The sequence below is a fragment of the Megalobrama amblycephala genome, linkage group LG14 (genome assembly GCF_018812025.1).
Source record: "Megalobrama amblycephala isolate DHTTF-2021 linkage group LG14, ASM1881202v1, whole genome shotgun sequence".
Lineage (NCBI taxonomy): Eukaryota > Metazoa > Chordata > Actinopteri > Cypriniformes > Xenocyprididae > Megalobrama > Megalobrama amblycephala.
In genome coordinates this window covers 9,205,675-9,228,159 of record NC_063057.1, presented here as the reverse complement: position 1 = coordinate 9,228,159, position 22,485 = coordinate 9,205,675, and the positions used below count along the sequence as shown (strand labels likewise).

General features: G+C 36.4%; 2 protein-coding genes across 2 annotated transcripts in view; both read right to left on the bottom strand.

The window, feature by feature from the left end:
- LOC125245588 (scavenger receptor cysteine-rich type 1 protein M130-like) overlaps window positions 1-22,485 on the bottom strand; it is a 105,055-nt gene that overhangs the window by 26,047 nt on the left and 56,523 nt on the right. Inside the window, exons 22-25 of the mRNA XM_048156250.1 lie at window positions 10,151-10,228; window positions 9,971-10,033; window positions 9,787-9,849; window positions 8,473-8,535 (exon numbers count right to left, since the gene is read on the bottom strand). Of these exons, the coding sequence (XP_048012207.1) occupies window positions 8,473-8,535; window positions 9,787-9,849; window positions 9,971-10,033; window positions 10,151-10,228 (267 nt within the window). The remainder of the gene's footprint in view (window positions 1-8,472; window positions 8,536-9,786; window positions 9,850-9,970; window positions 10,034-10,150; window positions 10,229-22,485) is intronic.
- Window positions 3,302-4,683, bottom strand: LOC125245455 (scavenger receptor cysteine-rich domain-containing group B protein-like). Its single transcript, XM_048156054.1, has 2 exons — window positions 4,139-4,683; window positions 3,302-3,811 (listed from the first exon to the last, which is right to left on the bottom strand). The coding sequence occupies exons 1-2, from the start codon at window positions 4,356-4,358 to the stop codon at window positions 3,468-3,470; spliced, it is 564 nt and encodes a 187-aa protein (XP_048012011.1). The 5' UTR covers window positions 4,359-4,683; the 3' UTR covers window positions 3,302-3,467.

Here is a 22,485-nt window from a genome sequence, read left to right as displayed (position 1 = left end):
CGCTTTTTATGCTTTATAGTATGGAAGCTCGTTTTCGCCACTTAATAAAAAAAGTCAGAACTGCCAGATATAAACTCGCAATTGCCTCATATAGTCACAATTTAGTAACAATTCTGACTTTTTTATCCCTCGCAATTGCGAGTTTATATCTCAGAATTGTGATGTTATAACTCGCAATTGTGAGAAAAAAAGTCAGAATTGCAAGATAAAAAGTCACAATGCTGAGATATAAAGTCGCAATTAGGCCTACTGTTTTTAATTTTTTATTTAGTGGTGGAAACGGGCTTATAGGCCGAATTCATTCAGAATTTGAAGATCACATTTTATTTTGGGATGTGTATAGGTTGCTGACAGGCCACACGTAACTATTTCATGACATAGAGTCTGTGTTTTTCATGGTGTTTTTCCGCCTATGCTATGTATTATTTATTGGTTTATATGATTTATTATGAATTTCAATTTCACATTTTACCTATGTGATGTGGTGGTAATTGTGTTACTGTGTTGGTCCACCAGCTGAAGGAACATAGAAGAAAAACTGTAGTATTGGCTGTCTCCATGTGTGTGTGTGTATGCCAGCTAACCTTAAGATTTGCGTGTGGACCATGTATGGCACTAAATACATTTTTTCAAGAAAGCACAATGATTATGGGGGGGGCCTCACACAAAGAGCAGCCTATAGGGGCCCCTGACCATCTTAATCCACCCCTGGTGGCCACACAAAATATTGACACTTTGGGCCCTATTTGGACATTTTCACTTAGGGGTGTACTCACTTTTGTGGCCAGTGGTTTAGACATTAATGGCTGTGTGTTGAGTTATTTTGAGGGGACATACAAGCTGTACACTCACTACTTTACATTGTAGCAAAGTGTCATTTCTTCAGTGTTGTCACATGAAAAGATATAATAAAATATTTACAAAAATGTGAGGGGTGTACTCACTTCTGTGAGATACTGTAAATCGGTTCAATTGGGATGGAAATAAAAGAATTCGATGATTAAATAAATCGATGATTCTTTTAGTGCTTTTAAGGAAAAAATACTTGGAAAAACAAAATACATATCCATTTCCAAAGGATGAGATCATTTTAATAATAAATATATTTAAACATTTCAAACAATTCATGCAAAGAGTGTTTACACAGACTTTATAGTAAGAGGAAATATATATGAGTATTACACAATTTTTAAACAAACAAAAATGTAAAAATTTAATTTATTCATATTTTTAAAATGCTACTGACCAAATGCACAATATGTACAGCATATTATTTAGCTACATTTTGTTGTATGAGCATCCAGTCAGTAACTACACTGATTTAGTCTCAACTTTGGTTCAAAACTGTATGTTTTTGATTTAGTGGACAGAATTGACCCATTTGTTCAGGAATCACTACACTAGTTATGCTTTTCGCTTTTAATTCACTTAAAGAACCAACTCACTAAAGTCATTCATTCGGCAATTGGACTACATTAGTTGCACTATGTGTCAAGCTGTAGATTCAGTAATGTTGTATTGCGGTACTGATAAGTAAGTACTTCAGAAAAGTCTGTCAGAGTATTTTAGTACAGTACTCCATCCACACCGAAAAGTGCACATGAAAGAACCGTTACCGGAATTGGTTCTAATATTTTCTAAATATTTTCTGAATAAGGACCTATTCTCAGTTCCCAAAACTGCTGTCAATGTGCAAATGCAAGTATACTGAATATTATCAGTCACATACATTATTAAAATGTTATTATTTAAATTATTTTTTACAGTTTACCTGAACACACGACTCCTACATCCTCCTTGTGTTGACAGTCATGTTTTCCCCAGCCTGGAGAAGAGCAGCTCCACAGGGACGTCTCATTCCCCTCACACTCCACCTCATCCAGCCATATGGGTCCAGAACCAGGACCAAACCAGGCTGGTACCTGCTGGTTACTGAGGGCCACTCCACACTGCAGCTGTCTGCACACCACATGGGCATCTTTAATATCCCAGGAGTCATCACACACTGTCCCCCATGAGCCGCTGTGAAAAACCTCCAGCCTCCCTGCACAGTCTCCCCCAGAACCCACCAGCCTGATGGACCCACGACCTGATATTCAGAGAAAGAGAAACACATTAGTGATCACTAACAACTGAAGAATCTGCCCAGATGTTGCTCTTCTCACCAAGGCAGGTGATTGACAGCTGTTGTGTGGAGCTGCAGTTGAGAGTTTGTGGAGAGCTGCAGTTCCCCAGATGAGCTTCACTCCCAGAGCACTGGAAGCCCGTCACACACTCATGACTGTGTTCAGGACTGGATGAAGAGGAGCTGGAGAAGTTCAGCACAGAGCCACAGCCCAGCTGTCTGCAGACCACAGAGGATTCAGTGAGACTCCAGGAGTCCAGCAGAACTCTCCTCCAGACCTGATGGATGGAAACTTCCACCTCCCCCTCACACTGTCTCTCTCCAGACAACCGCACCAGACCATCATGAACAGCCAGAGAGGAATCTGAGTGAAAGATGTGGCATTTTATTTATATATTGCAGGGTAATTTATGTGTTGAACTTTTTCAATAAAATCCCCTCACTAGAGCAGATGACTCCAACATCTCGTCTATGAGAACATTCAGCTCGACTCCATGAAGAGATGGAACATTCTGAGAGTTTTGTTTCATTCCCGTCACAATCAAACACATCAGCCCAAATTTCACCACTTCCCTCTCCAAACCAGTCTGATCCTACAACAGACACAGCAATCCCACAATTCAGCTGTCTACAGAGGACACTGGCAGCTCTCATATCCCAGCATGCATCACACACTGTGCCCCATTCACTGAAGTACTGACGCTCAACTCGACCAGAACAGATGTCAGGACCATTGACCAGTCTGAGGTCAGTATAACCTGGACAAAGAAGACAGAGTTACTGTAACTGATCAAATCAAGAAGAAACTGATTAAATAATTACATTTTATTTTAACAATTAAATTTCTTTATAGAAAGACTGAACATTGACATTTTACCAGAACAAATCAGTCCCACATTGTTTTCTTGAGAGCACTGAATGTCTTGTGAAGTTGAACACAATCGAATGTGTGATTCATTTCCTCTGCACTGAATCTCTTGTGTCCATATCTGAGCATCTCCTTTGCCAAAAGCATCTTCTCCCAGCACCTGTACAGGAGCCCCACAGTCCAGCTCTCTACACACAACCTCTGCATCCTTCTGGTCAAAGGCAGCGTCACACACTGTGTACAATCGTCCTCCAAAATACATTTCCAATCTTCCAGAACACAGGTGAAAACCAGCAACAAGACTATACCTTCCGAAGGTATCTGATGATTTTGACAGAGAACACAGCACATAAGATCACTTTATTGTGTTGAACAAACATGTTATATTTATTAACTTATTATGAACTGCTCTGAAAACAATTTAAAAATTCATATATGATGTTTATGGATGAAAGTCAGATCAGTGATGAATTATCAGGGTGATGTATGGAGCAGCTCACCTGAGCATCTGACTCCAGCATCATGTTGATGACCACAGCCACTATTAACACCCCATCCTCTTGATCCACAGTTCTTCAGTGTTGACTCTGATCCACTACAGTACACATTATCCATCCAGATTGGTCCTGATCCTTGTCCAAATTGAGCCTTTTGCACAGCCTCTAGAGCCTCTCCACATCCTATCTCTCTACACACCACTGTTGCTTCAGTAATACGCCAGTTCCTATAACACACTGTTCCCCACTGACCATCATGATGAACCTCCACTCGACCACTGCAGGGACTGTTACCACCAACTAATCTAACAGTCTCCAAATCTGTACGTGAAAGAGAGAGAAAGAGATTTAACCACAGTAGTAGAACAGCCTACAAACATCTGAAGAATAATGTAAAGTTGAAAAACATAAGATGTAAAGAAGTAAGTAAATTCAATCTGGACAAGTAAAAAATTATAAATAATCTAAAAGCTCAAATCATTTATACAATTTTATTCATAAATCATAATTAATGATCTGGTAGTGTCACAAGAGCATAGTTTTTAGATTACACGTCTTTTCGCTTTTTAGTGGTATGAGGGCATTACAGATAAAATGCTCATTTAAACATTTATAATTTCGCCTCCTTACAGTCTATTTTGTACTTACCAGATGTTGTTAGAGTGACTATAGAGGAGAGTAAAAGGAGTGTCAGACATCCCTCCATCTTCTTCTGCTCGTCACACTGTTTGTTTGACTCTGTTTCTCCTTCTGCTCCCTCAAACACACTGAAGAAACTGGCTCCTGTCAGTCCCCTAAAGAGAGAGAGACTCTCACAGCTGCCAATGACACTCACTGTTACCTTATTAGACACAACAGAGGAAATCATCAAACACAATCAGTGACAAATCAGAAAGCAGCATTTTTATTTTCTCCATATATATCAATAAAGTGTGAGCGCTGATGAGCGGGACTCCTCCTCCAGCGTGAAGAGACACTTCACTGAGGACAGACTCGTGTCAGTCATATGTCAGCGTGGAGATAAAGTCACACTAAACTTAAAGAGATTGAGAGAGAAACACTGCAGGTTATATTCAGCATCAAAGCCTGGATCTGCACACACAACATACAACACTGATGACTGTTTCTGTACGTCTGATCACTTCAAACACTTGTAACTTAGTAGAAGAAGAACATTTTTTATTAATTATTTGAAAAAAGTGTAACATTTTAATCTTACTGTTACTGGATAAATTATGCATAATATTACTATTTTACTACTATGTTCTATTATTTTAAAAATAAAATTTGATTACAACATAGTATAAACTATATTTTTGCTAAGCAATTCAAATTTTTTTATTGAATAAATTAAATATTATCTACATAAATAAGTAAACCTTAGAGAATAATAAACAACATCAATAAACATGTTTAATGCTGCAATGCTGTATTTGTCCAGCAGATGGCAGTAAAGCACCTCTTATTGAAGACTACAAGGGTCTGTCCCTGTGTTGAGCATGAAGGAGTGTGAACATGTTTCAGGACAGAAATCAATGGTTTTTCTTCTCTTATATCAACATTTATAAGTAACTTGTTTCATGTAGAGCTCATTTTCACTGCAAATTAATTTTACACTTTATCTGCTGTTGTAACAGACTATAGTCTATGTACAAAGGGACAGAATGTCATCTTTAGCAAGAGTGATTTTAATATCAGGTTTTTCACTGGCAAACTTTAAATTTGCCCTGTAATCTTGAATATTTGTTATAAGAAGAAAAATGGAAACATTTAGTATTACATAACAACAACAACAAAAACTCATTTTAGATGCAGATTTGTATTAGTAAAATATATTCCTCGTATTAGTAAAATATATTCTGATCATAAAAGTTTCAACAATGAACAGAAAAAACAATCAGTTTTTAAGATGCAAGAATCGAGGATGCGCAGCATCTGTCACCATAGAACAGGGGTCATCAACTATATTTGTCCAAGGGCCAGAATTTTTCACTGCAGACACTGTAAGGGCCAGATACTCGTAATATAAAATAAAATTCGAATTGTATCCTAATACTGTATGTTATTATTTGATATACTAATTCTAATTCCAAATTTATGTTATTTTTTACATATTACCTGTACTGCAGCAAGCCACCAGGGGGCGATAGCGATATTTAAGGCTTCATATTTGTGAGGCTTTCAAGCTGTCCATCACTGTCACGCAATTGTGCGCAAATCCCAGACAAGGAAAATTTTGACATTTGTGAAAAAATGAGCACGTGAAACAATAAAAGATGTTCAATGAGAGAACGCGTTTATCGTCATTCTTGACTGAAGGCAGGCTATGGCACAAGCTACTTTTCAGAAGGCTTTTTGTTTCGTTAGATTAAAAATAAAAAACGGTTCTCATTCCCCCTTGAATAAGGCCGGCGACACACTGGCTGCGTGAGCGACTCAGCTGCGTGGCGTGTCCGTTTTTATTTCGGCTCCCATATTTAACAGGTTGGAGTTTGCACACTGAGACACGCGTCTCAGGCGCGCTCGAGCCACGCAGAAAACGCGTGCATGCTAGAAATAGAACCGACGCGTGTTCCAGCAACGGGAGTGTTCTCTGGCTAGAGCGCAGAACAGCGGAGTTTGTGCATGTCTGAGCTTGTGTTTTGTTGCTTTGACATTGTGGAAAATAGAATAATAGACAAAATGTATTAGCATTTTTACCCGTTATTATCAATCTAAATTAATCTCGTTTTTAATTTAACTTAATTTCGTTTTTCTTTGTTTAAATTTCTGTGTCAATTTGTTAGTCAGACAATTATTAGACTACCTTAAAAGTATTGCTTAATTTAACAGACCTGTGTGTGTGCGTTTTATATCACTAGTGCAGTGTCCGTTCTCGGAGCATAAGCCCTGCCCGTGTGAGGTGCGCCGTTTCTCGCTCGCGCTGCTCTAACTGTAGTTTACTAAAAGTTTATTAATTCTGAATGTGTCGCGTCTCGCGTGTCCATCTATATTGCACCAAATGCGACACTGCACTCCCTTGTGAAGTCGATTGGATGAACGGTTCTCGAAATAATAAAAATGCAAACGGATATACAGACACAGATTCCTGCCTTTATTAGAGAGAAAAATATGTTCAGCCCCTCTCTCCGAAGCTTCGAATAGTCGATGTTCATCAAAAAATGGTATTCGGACCAGCCCTAAACTTTTTCCTCTTACAAGGCTATTCCTGAATTCAGTATTATTCTGGGGGCCGGATGGAAATCTCTGGCGGGCCGGATTTGGCCCGCGGGCCGCCAGTTGACGTTGCATGGTTTAAAGGATCTCTTTGATGATGATGGAAAGGTGCTGGACTACAATGCTTTTACTTATTAAACATGGTTTCGCATGCCATCCAAAACAGATTTTCACAGTAATTTCAGCCATTCCTTCTGGACTTAAAATTATTATGAAGGGTTATCATATAGTCAATTTACACCATCACTATACCATTTTACCATCACTATACCTTGGGCAAACTGAGTTTAAAAATAAGAAATGTACAAACGTTTATATAGACAAATATTCAACAATATCATGTTCACTTACAGGTCTTTAAGGAATTATTTGGATATTTTCTTTGACAAACAAATGCTTAAACATATTAGAACCTCCTATTTAAAATTTCCAGTTCAACCAAAAATGAAAGAAACTCACTTTAAAATCTTATATGATATTTATCCCTCTGGAGAGTTTCTAAGGGTTAGATTTAACATTGAAATGATATTATGTAATTCTTCTCCAGAGAATACAGAGCATATTTTTTTTGCTTGCAAATATTCTATGTCTTCTGGGAAAAAGTCCAATTATGGTTAAAAGATGGAAATGTGGTTGATTTGAACCTGTCCTTTATAGATATTAAATATGAAGATGGTAAAACAGGTTTTTTGATTAATACCTTGTTATCAAAAAACAAACAAACAAACAAAAAAAACCTGTTTACAGTATTTAAGAATTATTTGAGACAATTCTCAAAAACCCTGTGAAAAAAAAAAAACAATAAAAAAGCTGAAGTTTTGATAGATTTATTGGAAAAATATAATTTGTTATAATGTTGTTATTTTATCCCCTGTATTTAATATAGATGGATTAAAAACTGAAGTGTTTTTTTTTTTTTACATATCCTGTTAAGTCGAAGCCCCTCTTAACATTGATGCTTTAAATGTAAATTGTATGCCATTTTGTTTTGTAAATTTGTAATACTTTTGTTAATAATTCAACAATAAAAAAAAAAATAAATAAAAAAAAAAAAAACGTTTTTGTTTTCTTAATTTCCCATATGTTACTTGTGAATAATCCCTGTTTAGAGGCATAATGTAATTCTCTAGAATTCTCAGAATTTAATAAAATATTAAATTGTGCTCTATTTAAGTTCATTCAAGCTGACATACACAAGAACTAATGCTGGTAGTAAGTTTATGGAAAACACAATAACTTATAATATCTATTAAGTGGTAAATATATTTTCATCATTTAACATTTATAGTATTTTGCATAATTTTCTCCTTTCCTCTAATCGCTCTTCTAAAAAATATTTTTGTGACATGATGAATGAACGTTATTTTTTATTAGCTGAAAAGCATGTTATCAAAATAAAATAAAAAATAGCCCAAATACTAAAATACAAATACTAAAATTTGTTACTGAATTTTGCACAGCATGAAACCTTTCATTTAAAAACATTTAAAATAACATAAAAACATAAAACACTGAATCTTTAGTAGCAAAAAACATTATCTCCAGTAACTGTAATATGATTTGATGATCAGAGGCAGTGGGTGTGGTCAGTGAGTCATATGGCTCCTCCCTCTTTATTAGACTCCTCCCCCACATCATCATAGTCTGTTTTTAAAACAAAAGCAAATTCATATTGTCATTGTTATAAATGCTTCAAGTTTTACTTTAAATGAGCAACATAATGGATAAAAATAGAAATAGGCTATAGAAATGTGACAATAACCGACCCAACAGGTTTCTCTCATCTTCATTGCTGTTCTTCACATCATCATACTCCTCCTGATCTTCCTCTGATACACATGTGAAATAAAACCTCACATTGTGATTTTAATACAGCTTGTGTCACTGATGATGTCATTGATCTCTTTCCTACACATACCCTAATTTTATTATTTTTTAAAAGAATTTAAAGTAATTAATGGCATAATAACTTGAATCAAATTCTCAGATGTAGATATTAATAATACAACCTTACAAAAAACTTTGTAAATTATCTTTTTTGATAAATGTTTTAATAACAGTTTTATAATAAATTCCTTTAATGTCGGATCCAATCCTCCATGTGAATCAAAACATCTTAAACCTCATTGTATATCTTGTCACAGCATTTGGACATAATAAAGAAAAATAATATTCATAGATGTTATCCTGTAAACGCTTCCATTAGTAGATATATTCATACCGTTTGTGATGAATATACTTTTTGTAACACATCATTTGAAGATTTTGATCATTTATTTTTTTATTGCCCTATTTTTTGGATTGACTTTAAAATAAATATGACAAAAAATTAACAAAACTGTTAATTTAGAACCTTATTACATTTTACTTTGTTTTCAAACTTCATATTTTTCTGAAAAACAAAATCACACAATTAACATTTTAATTATTTTGGCAAAGTTTTGTATTCATAAGACAAAAATAACTCAAAAGAAACCCTCATATATTACCTTTTGTAATACTGATCTCACAATATACTTTGAAACCCTTTCAAACATGAGATCCCTTTTTGCATTGTACTCGTCTGTGTATCCATATATGGAGTTATGTTTATCATGTCAGATGATCGCTTATGGCTTATAATGTACAACATGATACCGTATTTTCCTCCCCTGGATTGTATATTTCATGGAGAAATGTTATTGATAATGATTTAATATACTTTGACTGTCTTTATGTAGCAATGGACGTTTATTATTGTAAATATGCCGAACTATTTTCATTCTCCTTTATTGTATTTCTTGTGCTCCAGACTAATGCCTCTACTGCCTGTAACTGATCTCTACCTGTGAAATACCTGTACCTCTGCGGCTTATTTTTGATCAATACATCCTCTAAACCTGATGACCTTCTCCTCTTCCTTATATAAAGTTGTGCTCTGACCGGCTTCACTCATATAATTATAATTAAATCAGATCCTGACAGTCAAAAGTCTCTCCAACAGTTAGATTTACTCCTGATGAAGTCATGATGATTCATTAATGGTAGAAACATGTTCAATATTAGTGGATGATGATAAAATACAGTTCTGTGTGACTCACCTGTTACACCTGGAATGCTCTGTCCATTAATGATGACATCATCATAATGCTCTGGTGTGTCCACTACATAAACATGAAGATATAAACAGAACAAATGATACATCATCATATCAGTACTGTGAATCACTTCAGAGGTATTATGTTAAACATTCAGAAACAAATGAAGAATAAAAGGTAAAAACACCTTTTTTAATATTAAAGTTCTGTCCACTCGTCATGACATCATCATAACTCTCAGGTGTGTCTTCTACAAATTGAACATGAGACACCCATACAAAATATAATTTTTATATATATATATATATATATATATATATATATATTTAAATATTACATATCTTATTACATAATATCAGAGCGACACCTGTCTCACGATCTGGTTTCAGTCCATCAGTGATGACATCATCATAGTATCCCGGTGTGATTTCCTTCTTCATCTCTTCTGCATCAAAACATGTTTATATTTTGAGTGTTTTTAATATTTTGGGAAACAAAATTTAAAATATGCTGTTGCAGGTTTTGAGACCATTCAGGTTTTTTAATCATCTGGTAATGAATAAATCATGTGATCAATTACTGACCTTTCAGGCCACTGCCACTGGTGACATCATCATAATATTCAGTCTTGAACTCTTTTTCTAATAAAAGAAAAGTTTTAGTATTGTGAACAATTGAAACATTCAAACACATTTCATTTAGTGGTAAAATATGTGAAATACATTTGATCTATTTTTTAGAGTTTGTAAATCAAATAATTTATTTTAGGTGTTGTTTTGAATATTCTTCAGCTCTCTAACCTGAGAGAAGCTCATCAGCATCTTCATACCCAGAATGCAGTTCTTCAGAGATGAGACTCCCTGTTAAAGGAGCAGAACAGTCAGAAACATGTTCATCATTACAAACAGACTGAATCCTCATTTCCTTTGGATCATAAAGCATTTTGTTACTGAAAACACAACACAAATATTAATTACTTACATTTTAAAAGCATTAGAGGCAGAAATCTCATGTTTTAGAGGCCTATTAGTAAACACACATGTATCCTCACATGAACCCATTCCTCACTGCCTTCCAGAAATACACACAGGAAGAGACAAACACACACACACACACACACACACACACACACACACACACACACACACACACACACACACACACACACAATGTACACTTATAAACATATGAACTGCTCCTTATTACCCTTTAAAAATACATACAGGAAGACACACACAAACACCTGCACTTAAATGTACAAACATAAGAACTTCCTTATTACTCCAGAAATACACACAGGAAGAGACACTCACTGACACACACACACACACACACACACACACACACACACACACACACCTGCAGCTCTGTGGTTTTCTGCAGGAGGTTTAACAGGACTAATAATAGATGAACATCGAGTGTCTGACAGACTCTCTTATTAATTCATCATATTAAATAAGATTCACGGCTCATGTCTCACCCCTCTGAGTGAAGTGATTGTGTCTGTGATGAATCTCCTCATAAACGGCCTCAGTCGTGCTCCTGTGTCTCCTCTTAGAGAGAGCTGTGAGTGTAGAGAGACAAACCTGCTGTCAGTTCACAACACATGACTGATCACACACTGAATAAGACACAATATGACAGTCTCTGGATCTCTCCTACCTCTCCTCATCACTCTGTTCTGCTGAATCAGTATAAGCAGTGGCACTAAGAGCAGTAAGAGCACAACTCCCAGTACAATCACAAGCAAGGAGAGAGACGGAGGAGTTTGTGGACGAGAGATTGATGTTGAGCTCACTGTCTGAGAAACTGGAGGAGAAGATGATGTTGTTGTGGCAGGAGTAGTGGACGCTGACAAATCTGTCGAAAAAGACACAAACACATTAAAAATCAAATAAAAGCAAATGATTGGTTTAAATACCTAAATATTATTACCACTAAAATGTTGTAAAAATTACTAATATTGGTCAGTGTTTTCTGTGACCTGCACAGGTGAGTCCAGCGTGATCTTTGTTGGAGCAGTCAGTGTGGTTCTTCAGGGAGAGAGGACAGTCCCACAGGTGAATCTCATTCCCTCTGCACTCGACTCTGTTCAGCCACACAACACCTTCACCAGCACCGAAGGTTGAATTCCCATCAGCCCTCAGTGCTGCTCCACAACCCAGCTGTCTGCAGACCACCTGAGCATCGCTGATGTCCCACAGATCATCACAGACTGAGCCCCACACAGCGTTATGATACACCTCCAGCCTCCCAGAGCACCGGCCCTCCCCTCCACTCAGTCTGAGAGGAACATGATCTAAATCACACACATCAACATCACTGACCAGATTCAGCACATTTACAACAAAACACACTGAAACTGGAGGCCTTTAAAGCTTTGATTAATTTCGAATGTGGAATAAAAATAATTTAGTGCACAAACAAAAATTAAAATAAGGAAGTATAAGCTTATGGTAAACTTACTTGAACACTGTCTCTGGTGAGGAGATGATGAGGTAGAACATGTCAGATGACTCTGAGGAGATTCATGATTCTCCTTCTCTGAAATTTTAAAGTTTCAAAACTGTTTCACTGAACAGAATATTAGACATCATAAATAATATTTAACCTAACATGATCATGTCAAACTAAATCAGTTAAATATCATCTTACTTGAGCAGGTGATTTGGCCACTTCATCTTCATCACAGTCATTCAGTCCCCAGGGTGAAGATGGACACTGCCATAGAGTGGAATCATGTCGTCGACAATTAAGTTTATCAAGCCAATTATGAGACTTCAGTCCCTCTGAATAATTGGGTTCACTGGCAGATCTTCCACAGTTCAGCTCTTGACAGATCAGACTCGCTGTGTCTCTGTCCATCTTATTGTAACACACATTTCCCCAGGATCCATTGTAGAAAACCTCCACATTCCCTTCACAGCCCTCAGTTAACCTGATCTCTTTAAACTCTAGAAAGACAAAGATGAGAATCAATGTCAACTCTCATGTGACTTAAGTCAGTTCATTTGGGATGGAAATAAAAGAAATTGATGACTGAATCAATTGATGGTTCTTTTAGTGCTTTTACAGAATAAATATCTGGAAAAACAAAATTCAAATCAATTTCCAAAGGATGATCTAATTTTAATAATAAATATATTTAAAACATTTACTGTAAAACAATTCATGCAAAGGGTGTTTACACAGACTTTTTTTAGTAATTTTTTCAGTCTTTTTAAATGCAATTTAATGTAATACTCAATTTTGAACAAAAAAAAATGTGGAAAAAAATATTTAATTGATTCATATTTATAGAATGCTACTGACCAAATGCACAATATGTACACTACTTTGTAAAAGTCTCAGACATGTTAGTATTTTAACCCCCCCAAAATGGTTTTGAGCCAGTTATTTATATCTTTTGCTGTAGTGTGTCAGTAGAAAATATCAGTTTACATTTCCAAACATTCCTTTCGCATTGAATTGTAATAAACCTGTGAGATTTTTACTTTCGAAAGTAATGTCATAAATAGATTTTATTTATCAATTAACTTCTATTAACTAAATCAAATAGATATTTAGTGTGACCATTTAAAACCCCTTTTGTCCTAGGTACACTTGCACATAGTTTCAGGGGTTAAAGCATCTTGGAGATGTTGCCGCAGTTCTTCTGGATTTAGTCTGTCTCAGTCTTTTCTGTTTCTTCAAGTAATCCCAGACAGACTCGATAATGGTGAGATCAGATCTCCGTGTGGAGCACCGGCTGTTGTCAGACTCCTTGTGCATATTAAAATCTTACTGGATTAATGCAATTAATGGCAAAAGGAATGTTTGGAAAAGTAAACTGATATTTCCTACTGACCCACTACAGCACAAGATATAAATAACTGGCTTAAAATCCATTTTTGTTGGGTGAAAATACTGACACAGCACAGCACTGTATATTAAGCTACATTTTGTTGTACGAGCAGCATCCAGTCAGTAACTTTTTCAGTCGGTCAGTTGGTTCTAAGCTGTATGTTTTTGATTCACTGAACAGAATTGACTGTTTTGTTCAGGAATCACTACACTAGTTATGCTGTATGCTTTTGATTCACTAAAGGGCCGAAACATTAAAGTCATTCATTTGGCAATCAGACTACATTAGTCACGCTATAAGTTTCATCCTGTATTCAGTAATGTTGTGTTACTGTACCGATAAAAAAGTACTTCAGTAAACTCTGTCATAGTATTTTAATACAGTACTCCCTCCACACCAAAAAGTACATGTGAAAGAACTGGTTGGTTCTAATATTTTCAAAATATATTCTGAATAAGAACCTATTCTCAGTTTCCAACACTGCTGTTAATGTGCATAATAGTATACTGGATATTGTCAGTCACATACATAGGTTATTGAAATGTTGTTATTTAAATTATTGTTTACCATCTACCTGAGCACACGACTCCTACATCCTGCTTGTGTTGACAGTCATGTTTTCCCCAGCCTGGAGAAGAGCATCTCCACAGGGACGTCTCATTCCCCTCACACTCCACCTCATCCAGCCATATGGGTCCAGAACCAGGACCAAACCAGGCTGGTACCTGCTGGTTACTGAGGGCCACTCCACACTGCAGCTGTCTGCACACCACATGGGCATCTTTAATATCCCAGGAGTCATCACACACTGTCCCCCATGAGCCGCTGTGAAAAACCTCCAGCCTCCCTGCACAGTCTCCCCCAGAACCCACCAGCCTGATGGACCCATGACCTGATATTCAGAGAAAGAGAAACACATTAGTGATCACTAACAACTGAAGAATCTGCCCAGATGTTGCTCTTCTCACCAAGGCAGGTGATTGACAGCTGTTGTGTGGAGCTGCACTTGACAGTTCGTGGAGATCTGCAGTTCCCCAGATGAGCTTCACTCCCAGAGCACTGGAAGCCCGTCACACACTCATGACTGTGTTCAGGACTGGATGAAGAGGAGCCGGAGAAGTTCAGCACAGAGCCACAGCCCAGCTGTCTGCAGACCACAGAGGATTCAGTGAGACTCCAGGAGTCCAGCAGAACTCTCCTCCAGACCTGATGGATGGAAACTTCCACCTCCCCCTCACACTGTCTCTCTCCAGACAACCGCACCAGACCATCATGAACAGCCAGAGAGGAATCTGAGTGAAAGATGTGGCATTTTATTAATATATTGCAGGGTAATTTATGTATTTAAAATGTTTTCAATAAAATCCCCTCACCAGAGCAGATGACTCCAACATCTCGTCTATGAGAACATTCAGCTCGACTCCATGAAGAGATGGAACATTCTGAGAGTTTTGTTTCATTCCCGTCACAATCAAACACATCAGCCCAGATTTCACCACTTCCCTCTCCAAACCAGTCTGATCCCACAACAGACACAGCAATCCCACAATTCAGCTGTCTACAGAGGACACTGGCAGCTCTCATATCCCAGCATGCATCACACACTGTGCCCCATTCACTGAAGTACTGACGCTCAACTCGACCAGAACAGATGTCAGGACCATTGACCAGTCTGAGGTCAGTGTAACCTGAACAAAGAACACAGAGGTTACAGAAACTGATAAAAAAAACTGATTAAATAATTACATTTTAGTTTATCAATTAGTTCTCTCTATATAAAGGCTGAACATTGACACTATACCAGTACAAATCAGTCCCACGTCGTTGTCATGGGTGCAGTTTATATTATTTGAGGTTGATGATGGACAGCGTCGAATGTGTGATTCATTTCCTCTGCACTGAATCTCTTTTGATCCAATCTGATCATTTCCTTTTCCAAAAGCATCTTCTCCCAGCACCTGTACAGGAGCCCCACAGTCCAGCTCTCGACACACAACCTCTGCATCCTGCTGGTCAAAGGCAGCAGCACACACTGAACCCCAGCCGTCTACAAGAAGCATCTCCACTCTCCCAGAGCACAGGTGAGATCCGTCCACAAGTCTTGACATTCCGTAGTTTATGGTTTCTGATAATATTTATACAACAGAGAAAACTATCTGTCATTATGATTATGATATAGACATAAAACAACAGTAAGTCCTTTAATTAATAATGGATTTTTGTAATAGATGAAAGTAAATGCTAATCATCAAATAATTTCTTATGAATTGCTCTGAATATACAGCTCCAAAGTTGGGACATTTTGTAAAATTCAATAAAAACCAAAATCTGTAATTTGTTAATTCTCTTGAATCTTTCTTAACTGACAAAAGTACAAAGAAAAGATTTCTGATGTTTCTGTTGACCAACATAATTGTATTTCGTAAATATAACACATTTTAATTCTGATGCCGCAACACACTTCAAAAACTTTGGGACAGAGGCAAAATAAAAGTGAAAAGATTATATAATATCCAAGTTACACTGTTTTTGAAACAGTTCACAATGAGCAGGTGAATTGGTAACAGGTGAGGGGATCATGTTTGGGTGTAAAAGAGCTTCTCTGTCTTTGCAAGCAAAGATGGGTCACAGCTCTCCACTTTGTACCAAATTTCATGAGAGAATTATCAAACAATTCAAAAATCACATTTCTTAATGCAAGATTGCAAAGTATTTATGTCTTTCACCATCTAGCATATATAATATTGTAAAAAGATTCAGAGTATCTATTCAGAGAAATCTAGGGCAAAGTATAGGACACCTCAGTTGAATGTGCGTGACCTTTGACCCCTCAGACAGCAATGCATTAGAAATCATCATTCTACTTTGTTAAATGTAGCCACATGGGCTCAGGAATACTTTGGAAAACCTTTGTCACTTAACACAGCCTGCTGTTGCATCAAGAAAAGCACCTTGAATCTCTGTTACACGAGGAGAAAGCTTGTAGAAATCTGTTCAATGCAGAGATGGCGGTGAGTTCTCTGGGCCCGAGTTCATCTCTGATGATATAAAAGACAATGGAAATGTGCTACATGTGGTCAGATGAGTCCATGTTTAAGCTTTTTTTGGAAAAAAAGGGATGGCATTTTGAAAAAATCAGGTTCTCAGTCCCAAAGACGAAAGTCCCATTCAGACTTACATCAGCGACAGGTGCAAAATCAAACATCTGTCATGGTATGGAGGAGCATCAGTGCAAACGGCATGAGTGACTTCATATGTGTGAAGAAATCATTGACATGGAGGAGTATATTGGGATTGTACAGAGACATAAACTGCCATCACGATCACATGTTTCCTGGGAAGCAAGACAACACCAGGCCTCATTCTGCACGTGCTCAGAGTGGTTTCTAGACCATAGAAGAGATGTGCTTTACTGACTGCTGTTCAGATCTGTCTCTTATTGAAAACAATTAGTATCCTCAATTCCCAAATGATTAAATATTGTAATTGAAAAGAAAGGTGATGTTACACAGTGGGAAACATGCCTCTGTCCCAAGTTTTTTGGAGTGTGTTGCAGCATCAAAATCAAAATTTGTTTATACTTATAAAATACAATAAAGTTGTTCAGTGAAAACATTGGAAATCTTTTCTTTGTACTTTTTGTCAGTTAAATAAAGGTTAAAGAGAATCAACAAATCACAGATTCTTCATTTTATTGCATTATACAAAATGTCCCAACTTTTCTGGAATTGGGGTTGTAAATTACACTGAATTACTTTAAATTGCATGTACGCTGCATATGGAAGTCAGATCAGTGATGCATTATATTTGATGTTCAGATCGGTGATGCATTAACAGGGTGATATGGAGCAGCTCACCTGTGCATTTGACTCCAGCATCATAATTATGATTACAGTTATGAACACCCCATCCTAATGATGTGCAGGTCTTCAGTGTTGACTCTGATCCTTTACAGCCCACATAAGCCATCCAGATTGGTCCTGATCCTTGTCCAAAGTGAGCATCAGTCATAGCCTCTACAGCCTCTCCACATCCTATCTCTCTACACACCACTGCAGCATCAGTCTTATCCCAGTTCCTACTACACACTGTTCCCCACTGACCAGCATGAAGAACCTCCACTCTCCCACTGCAGGGACTGTTACCATCAACTAACCTAACAGTCTCCAAATCTGTACATGAAAGAGAGAGAAAGAGATTTAACCACAGTAGAAGTAGAACATACAGTCATCTGTAGAGTACAAAGTCAATAAACATGAGATATATACATAAAAAAATTGGTAAACACAAAAAAATATTCCAAACTTGACAACTAAACCTGCATAAGAGTATATTACAAATAATCTTGTCATCATTAATTGGTTGGCTGTAAAAGTTCAATGTCAATGTCAATTTTATTTTTATAGCACAACTAAACACAACACCAGTTGACCAGTGTGAAAGCTGTAAAAGTTAAAATCATTTATCAAATATAATTAATAAATGAATAATCTAGTGTCACAAGAGCTTATTTATATTACACAGGCCTCTATTCAGTTTCTAGTGGTCTAATGCCATCATAGATAAACTGCTTAATTACACATGTAAAATTTCACATCTTAACAGTCTATTTTGTACTTACCAGATGTTGTTAGAGTGACTATAGAGGAGAGTAAAACGAGTGTCAGACATCCCTCCATCTTCTTCTGCTCGTCACACTGTTTGTTTGACTCTGTTTCTCCTTCTGCTCCCTCAAACACACTGAAGAAACTGGCTCCTGTCAGTCCCCTAAAGAGAGAGAGACTCTCACAGCTGCCAATGACACTCACTGTTACCTTATTAGACACAACAGAGGAAATCATCAAACACAATCAGTGACAAATCAGAAAGCAGCATTTTTATTTTCTCCATATATATCAATAAATTGTGAGCGCTGATGAGCGGGACTCCTCCTTCAGCGTGAAGAGACACTTCACTGAGGACAGACTCGTGTCAGTCATATGTCAGCGTGGAGATAAAGTCACACTAAACTTAAAGAGATTGAGAGAGAAACACTGCAGGTTATATTCAGCATCAAAGCCTGGATCTGCACACACAACATACAACACTGATGACTGGTTTCTGTAAGTCTGAACACTTCAAACTCTTGTAACTTAGTAGAAGTGGAACTTTTTTCATGAATTATTTTAATCTTACTATTTCTGGATAAATTATGCATAATATGACTATTTTACTGCTTTGTTCTTTTATTCTAAAAATAAAATTTGATTACATCATAGTATAAACTACATTTTTGCTAAGCTATTCAGATTTGCTTTTTATTAAAATAAATTAAATATTATCTACATAACAGGTTAGTAAACCTTAACCATGAGTAAAGTAACCATAAGTAAACCTTAGAGAATAATAAATAACATCAATAAACATGTTTAATGCTGCAATGCTGTATTTGTCCAGCAGATGGCAGTAAAGCACCTCTTATTGAAGACTACAAGGGTCTGTCCCTGTGTTGAGCATGAAGGAGTGCGAACATGTTTCAGGACAGAAATCAATGTTTTTTCTTCTCTTACAGCAACATTTATAAGTAACTTGTTTCATGTAGAGTTCATTTTCACTGCACATTAATTTTACACTTTATCTGCTGTTGTAACAGACTATAGTCTATGCACAGAGGGACAGAATGTAACCTTTAACAAGAGTGATTTTAATATCAGGTTTTTCACAGACAAACTTTAATTTCGCCCTGTAATCTTGAATATTTGGCCTTTTCATATGAGTTTGATGCTACACATTTTCCATTTCAAAATTCCATTCTCAAATTTCCAGACCTCCTTCCAAATGATTTTCTGCCATTGGTAAGCCTCTGTCTCCTTTTCTCTGCTGCATGTTTTCAATCCGGGTCAGCCTTTTAGTGATTTTTAAATTAGTGGGGGCATCCTCCTCCAGGGGAAGATTTTTGTGATTTTAACATGTAAACGAAGCATTCTGGTGCACTCTGACAAGAAAATAAATGGAAAAAACAACATTTGCTTCTATAGGGAAAAGAAAAAAAAAAAAAAAAGAAAAAAAATGGCACTAGGGCTGAGCATTGACAAATTTCACAATTGAATGCAATTTTGATTCAGAAGCTTGTGATTTAATTTTGATTCAGTATTGATTAATTTGGGGCCTATCAGGTACAGTACATGGCAAATTTCCTCAAAGAAAAAAATCTCTCTCAACTATTGTTGTAAACATACAGGGAACCACAGCTGGTACTAGGTTAAAATTGATTTGTAAGCTACTTACATATAGGTTAAATTACACATTAGGAAGTTTTTATAATGACGTTATGATACATTTTTAATGACTATTATTTTTCTACTCTTTTTTTTATGTAGGCCTAAACATTTAAATAGTGGCTTATTGTAGGCTAAATGTGACATTTTTACAAGCCGTTTTATTGTCGCCTTTCTGCAGCTGAAACACTGATTGATCGATTACATGTGACATGATACAGATTTTGGTAAGTTGTACTGTATCTTTCAACATACCTGAGGATGTTCAATCATGTTTATTTTGTGTTGTAATTAGTAAAGCGGAAGAGATGGTCAGTTCACGAGCGCTACAGCGATCTGTCACGCCACAGAGCACCAAGAAAGATCGCAACTCACTCCAGTCTATGGGAAAGTAGGCCTATAGCACATTTTCGATTCTTGTGAGAATTTTGTGACACACACTCACCCCGGAAAAAACTCTTCGGATCTAAACGATTCACATAAATGACGTAGCACTACTTTGATTCAAAACGGCTAATTTAGAAATTAAATTAGAAAACTGAATAGAGCCAATAGTCTAGAAACACAAATATTTTTCCATACTCTGATTTCTTTTTTCCATACTTTTCCAGACCTGGAAATTACTCAAATCAAATTCCATCCTTTTCCAAACTGTGTAGGAACCCTGCCGTCTGTCACCATAGAAACATCATGTTCTGCGAGATGAACAAGCTCCTCCTCCTCTGTGAACGCGCACCCTGCTCGCGCGCTCTGAGCATTTAAACCAGAGTAACGGTCACTCTCCACAAACTCACTCATTTACTGGATTTAATTAAACACGTTTATACCAACTTTTTTGTTGGAACAGACCTGGGCAGAGTTTCCCAAAAGCATCGTAAGTCTAAGTTGATCGTAGCTCCATTGGTGGTAATGGAGCAACGATCAACTTAAGCTTACGATGCTTTTGGGAAACTCTGCCCTGGAAGAGTAAAATGTTTTATTGTTCAGGTTAGAGCTGTAATTCTGCATTTCAATTATACTAATTTCTCTCTAGGCTGATAATTTAGTTTGCATATCAGTTTAGTTTGAGTCTTCAGTATTTCATCATGAATTCAGTTTAATGTCACAAATTACACAGAGCTCTGGCATTCAACTCTTATTTATTGTTAAACATTGAGGAGGTAAATAAGCAGGATGTGTCAACCTTTGTCTGTCTGTCAATCATGTAAAAGTTCATTTTAAATAATAATATTAAATACTTGATTCCCCTTCATCCAAACCTTAATTCATCCTGTGACCAAACAGGAAATTTCAGGACAGAAACCTCTTCCTGTTTTTTTTTTTTTGTTTTTTTTAATTGCAAAATTGGAACATACATACAGGATCAGGGAAATAAAGTGTGGTTGTGTCTGTTACAATGAATAATCATATTAAAAGAATAGAAAACAAATATCCTGAGTGTGCATAGCCTACATCAATATGAAATAATAAAGAAAAGAAAACCACAATAATTAGGTTAAATCACATCTTTAAATCATCATAATGCATCAAAAAATGTTCACTTTTTTTGTTGTTATTTATAATTCTGAGGGATAAAATAAAGGAGTTAAATTCAGCAAGAAAAAGAGGAAAGCTTAGGGGAGATTTAAGCCACTTTTTGTTTGTGAATGAAGAATTTTGCATACAAGATAATATTAAAAACATATTCAAGGGATAGCAGCTTTGGGTTTTCATAAAAACACCTTCTTTAAGGATGAAGGTATGGGTTACATTTGTATGGGTAAAAATATAAGAACTTAAATCAGCACGAAATGTATTAGTTAAATTACAATCGTAAAATAAATGGGCAGCTGTTTCTTCAACAAAACCACAGAAGGAGCAAGTTTCATCAATATCAGAATATTTAGAAATAGATGATTTAACAGGGTAGATTTTATGAAGGATTTTATAATGAATTTCTTTAACTTTGTTCGATATACAAAAGCAGGGACGTGCACAGACATTTCGGGGGGCAGGGGCTCAATTGGAAAAAAGGGCACTTCTCATAATTATTTATTTAAAAAATAATGAACCCTTAAATATATTAAGACAACTTTGACTTCCCTTACACTCAAGCAATTGTTTTATACTCCACAGATTTCTACAAAATAGTCATTTCACACACAGACCATGGTCTTCTTTAGTATTCACTAGGTTTATCACAAGAGAAGTCAACAGCAACTATTTTTAAGTAGCTATATATTTAGAATAAATGACTGCACCAAGGAGAGGGACATAATTTCACTAATAATTTTTTTATTGCACAAATCAATAAATCGTTTTAATTTTTTTGGTGTTATTGGAATACTTCTTTCATGAAGTGGACAATTTTAAGATTGTGGTCCATTTTTGCTTCCATGTCTTTTACTCTAATGGAAAGAAAACTTAACCCTAACCCTACACATTTAGATGGAGTTTGTTTTAAGCCTACTACCCTCCGTCTGTTTGCATCTGTAGATTTTTTCTAAATTAACCAAAATAAGATAATCTGCATATTTAAACACATCAAGAATTTTTTGTGTTTAAATTGTTATTTATACATTATATATTATAACAAACGCCTGCAGAGGGCGCCAAAAGCCC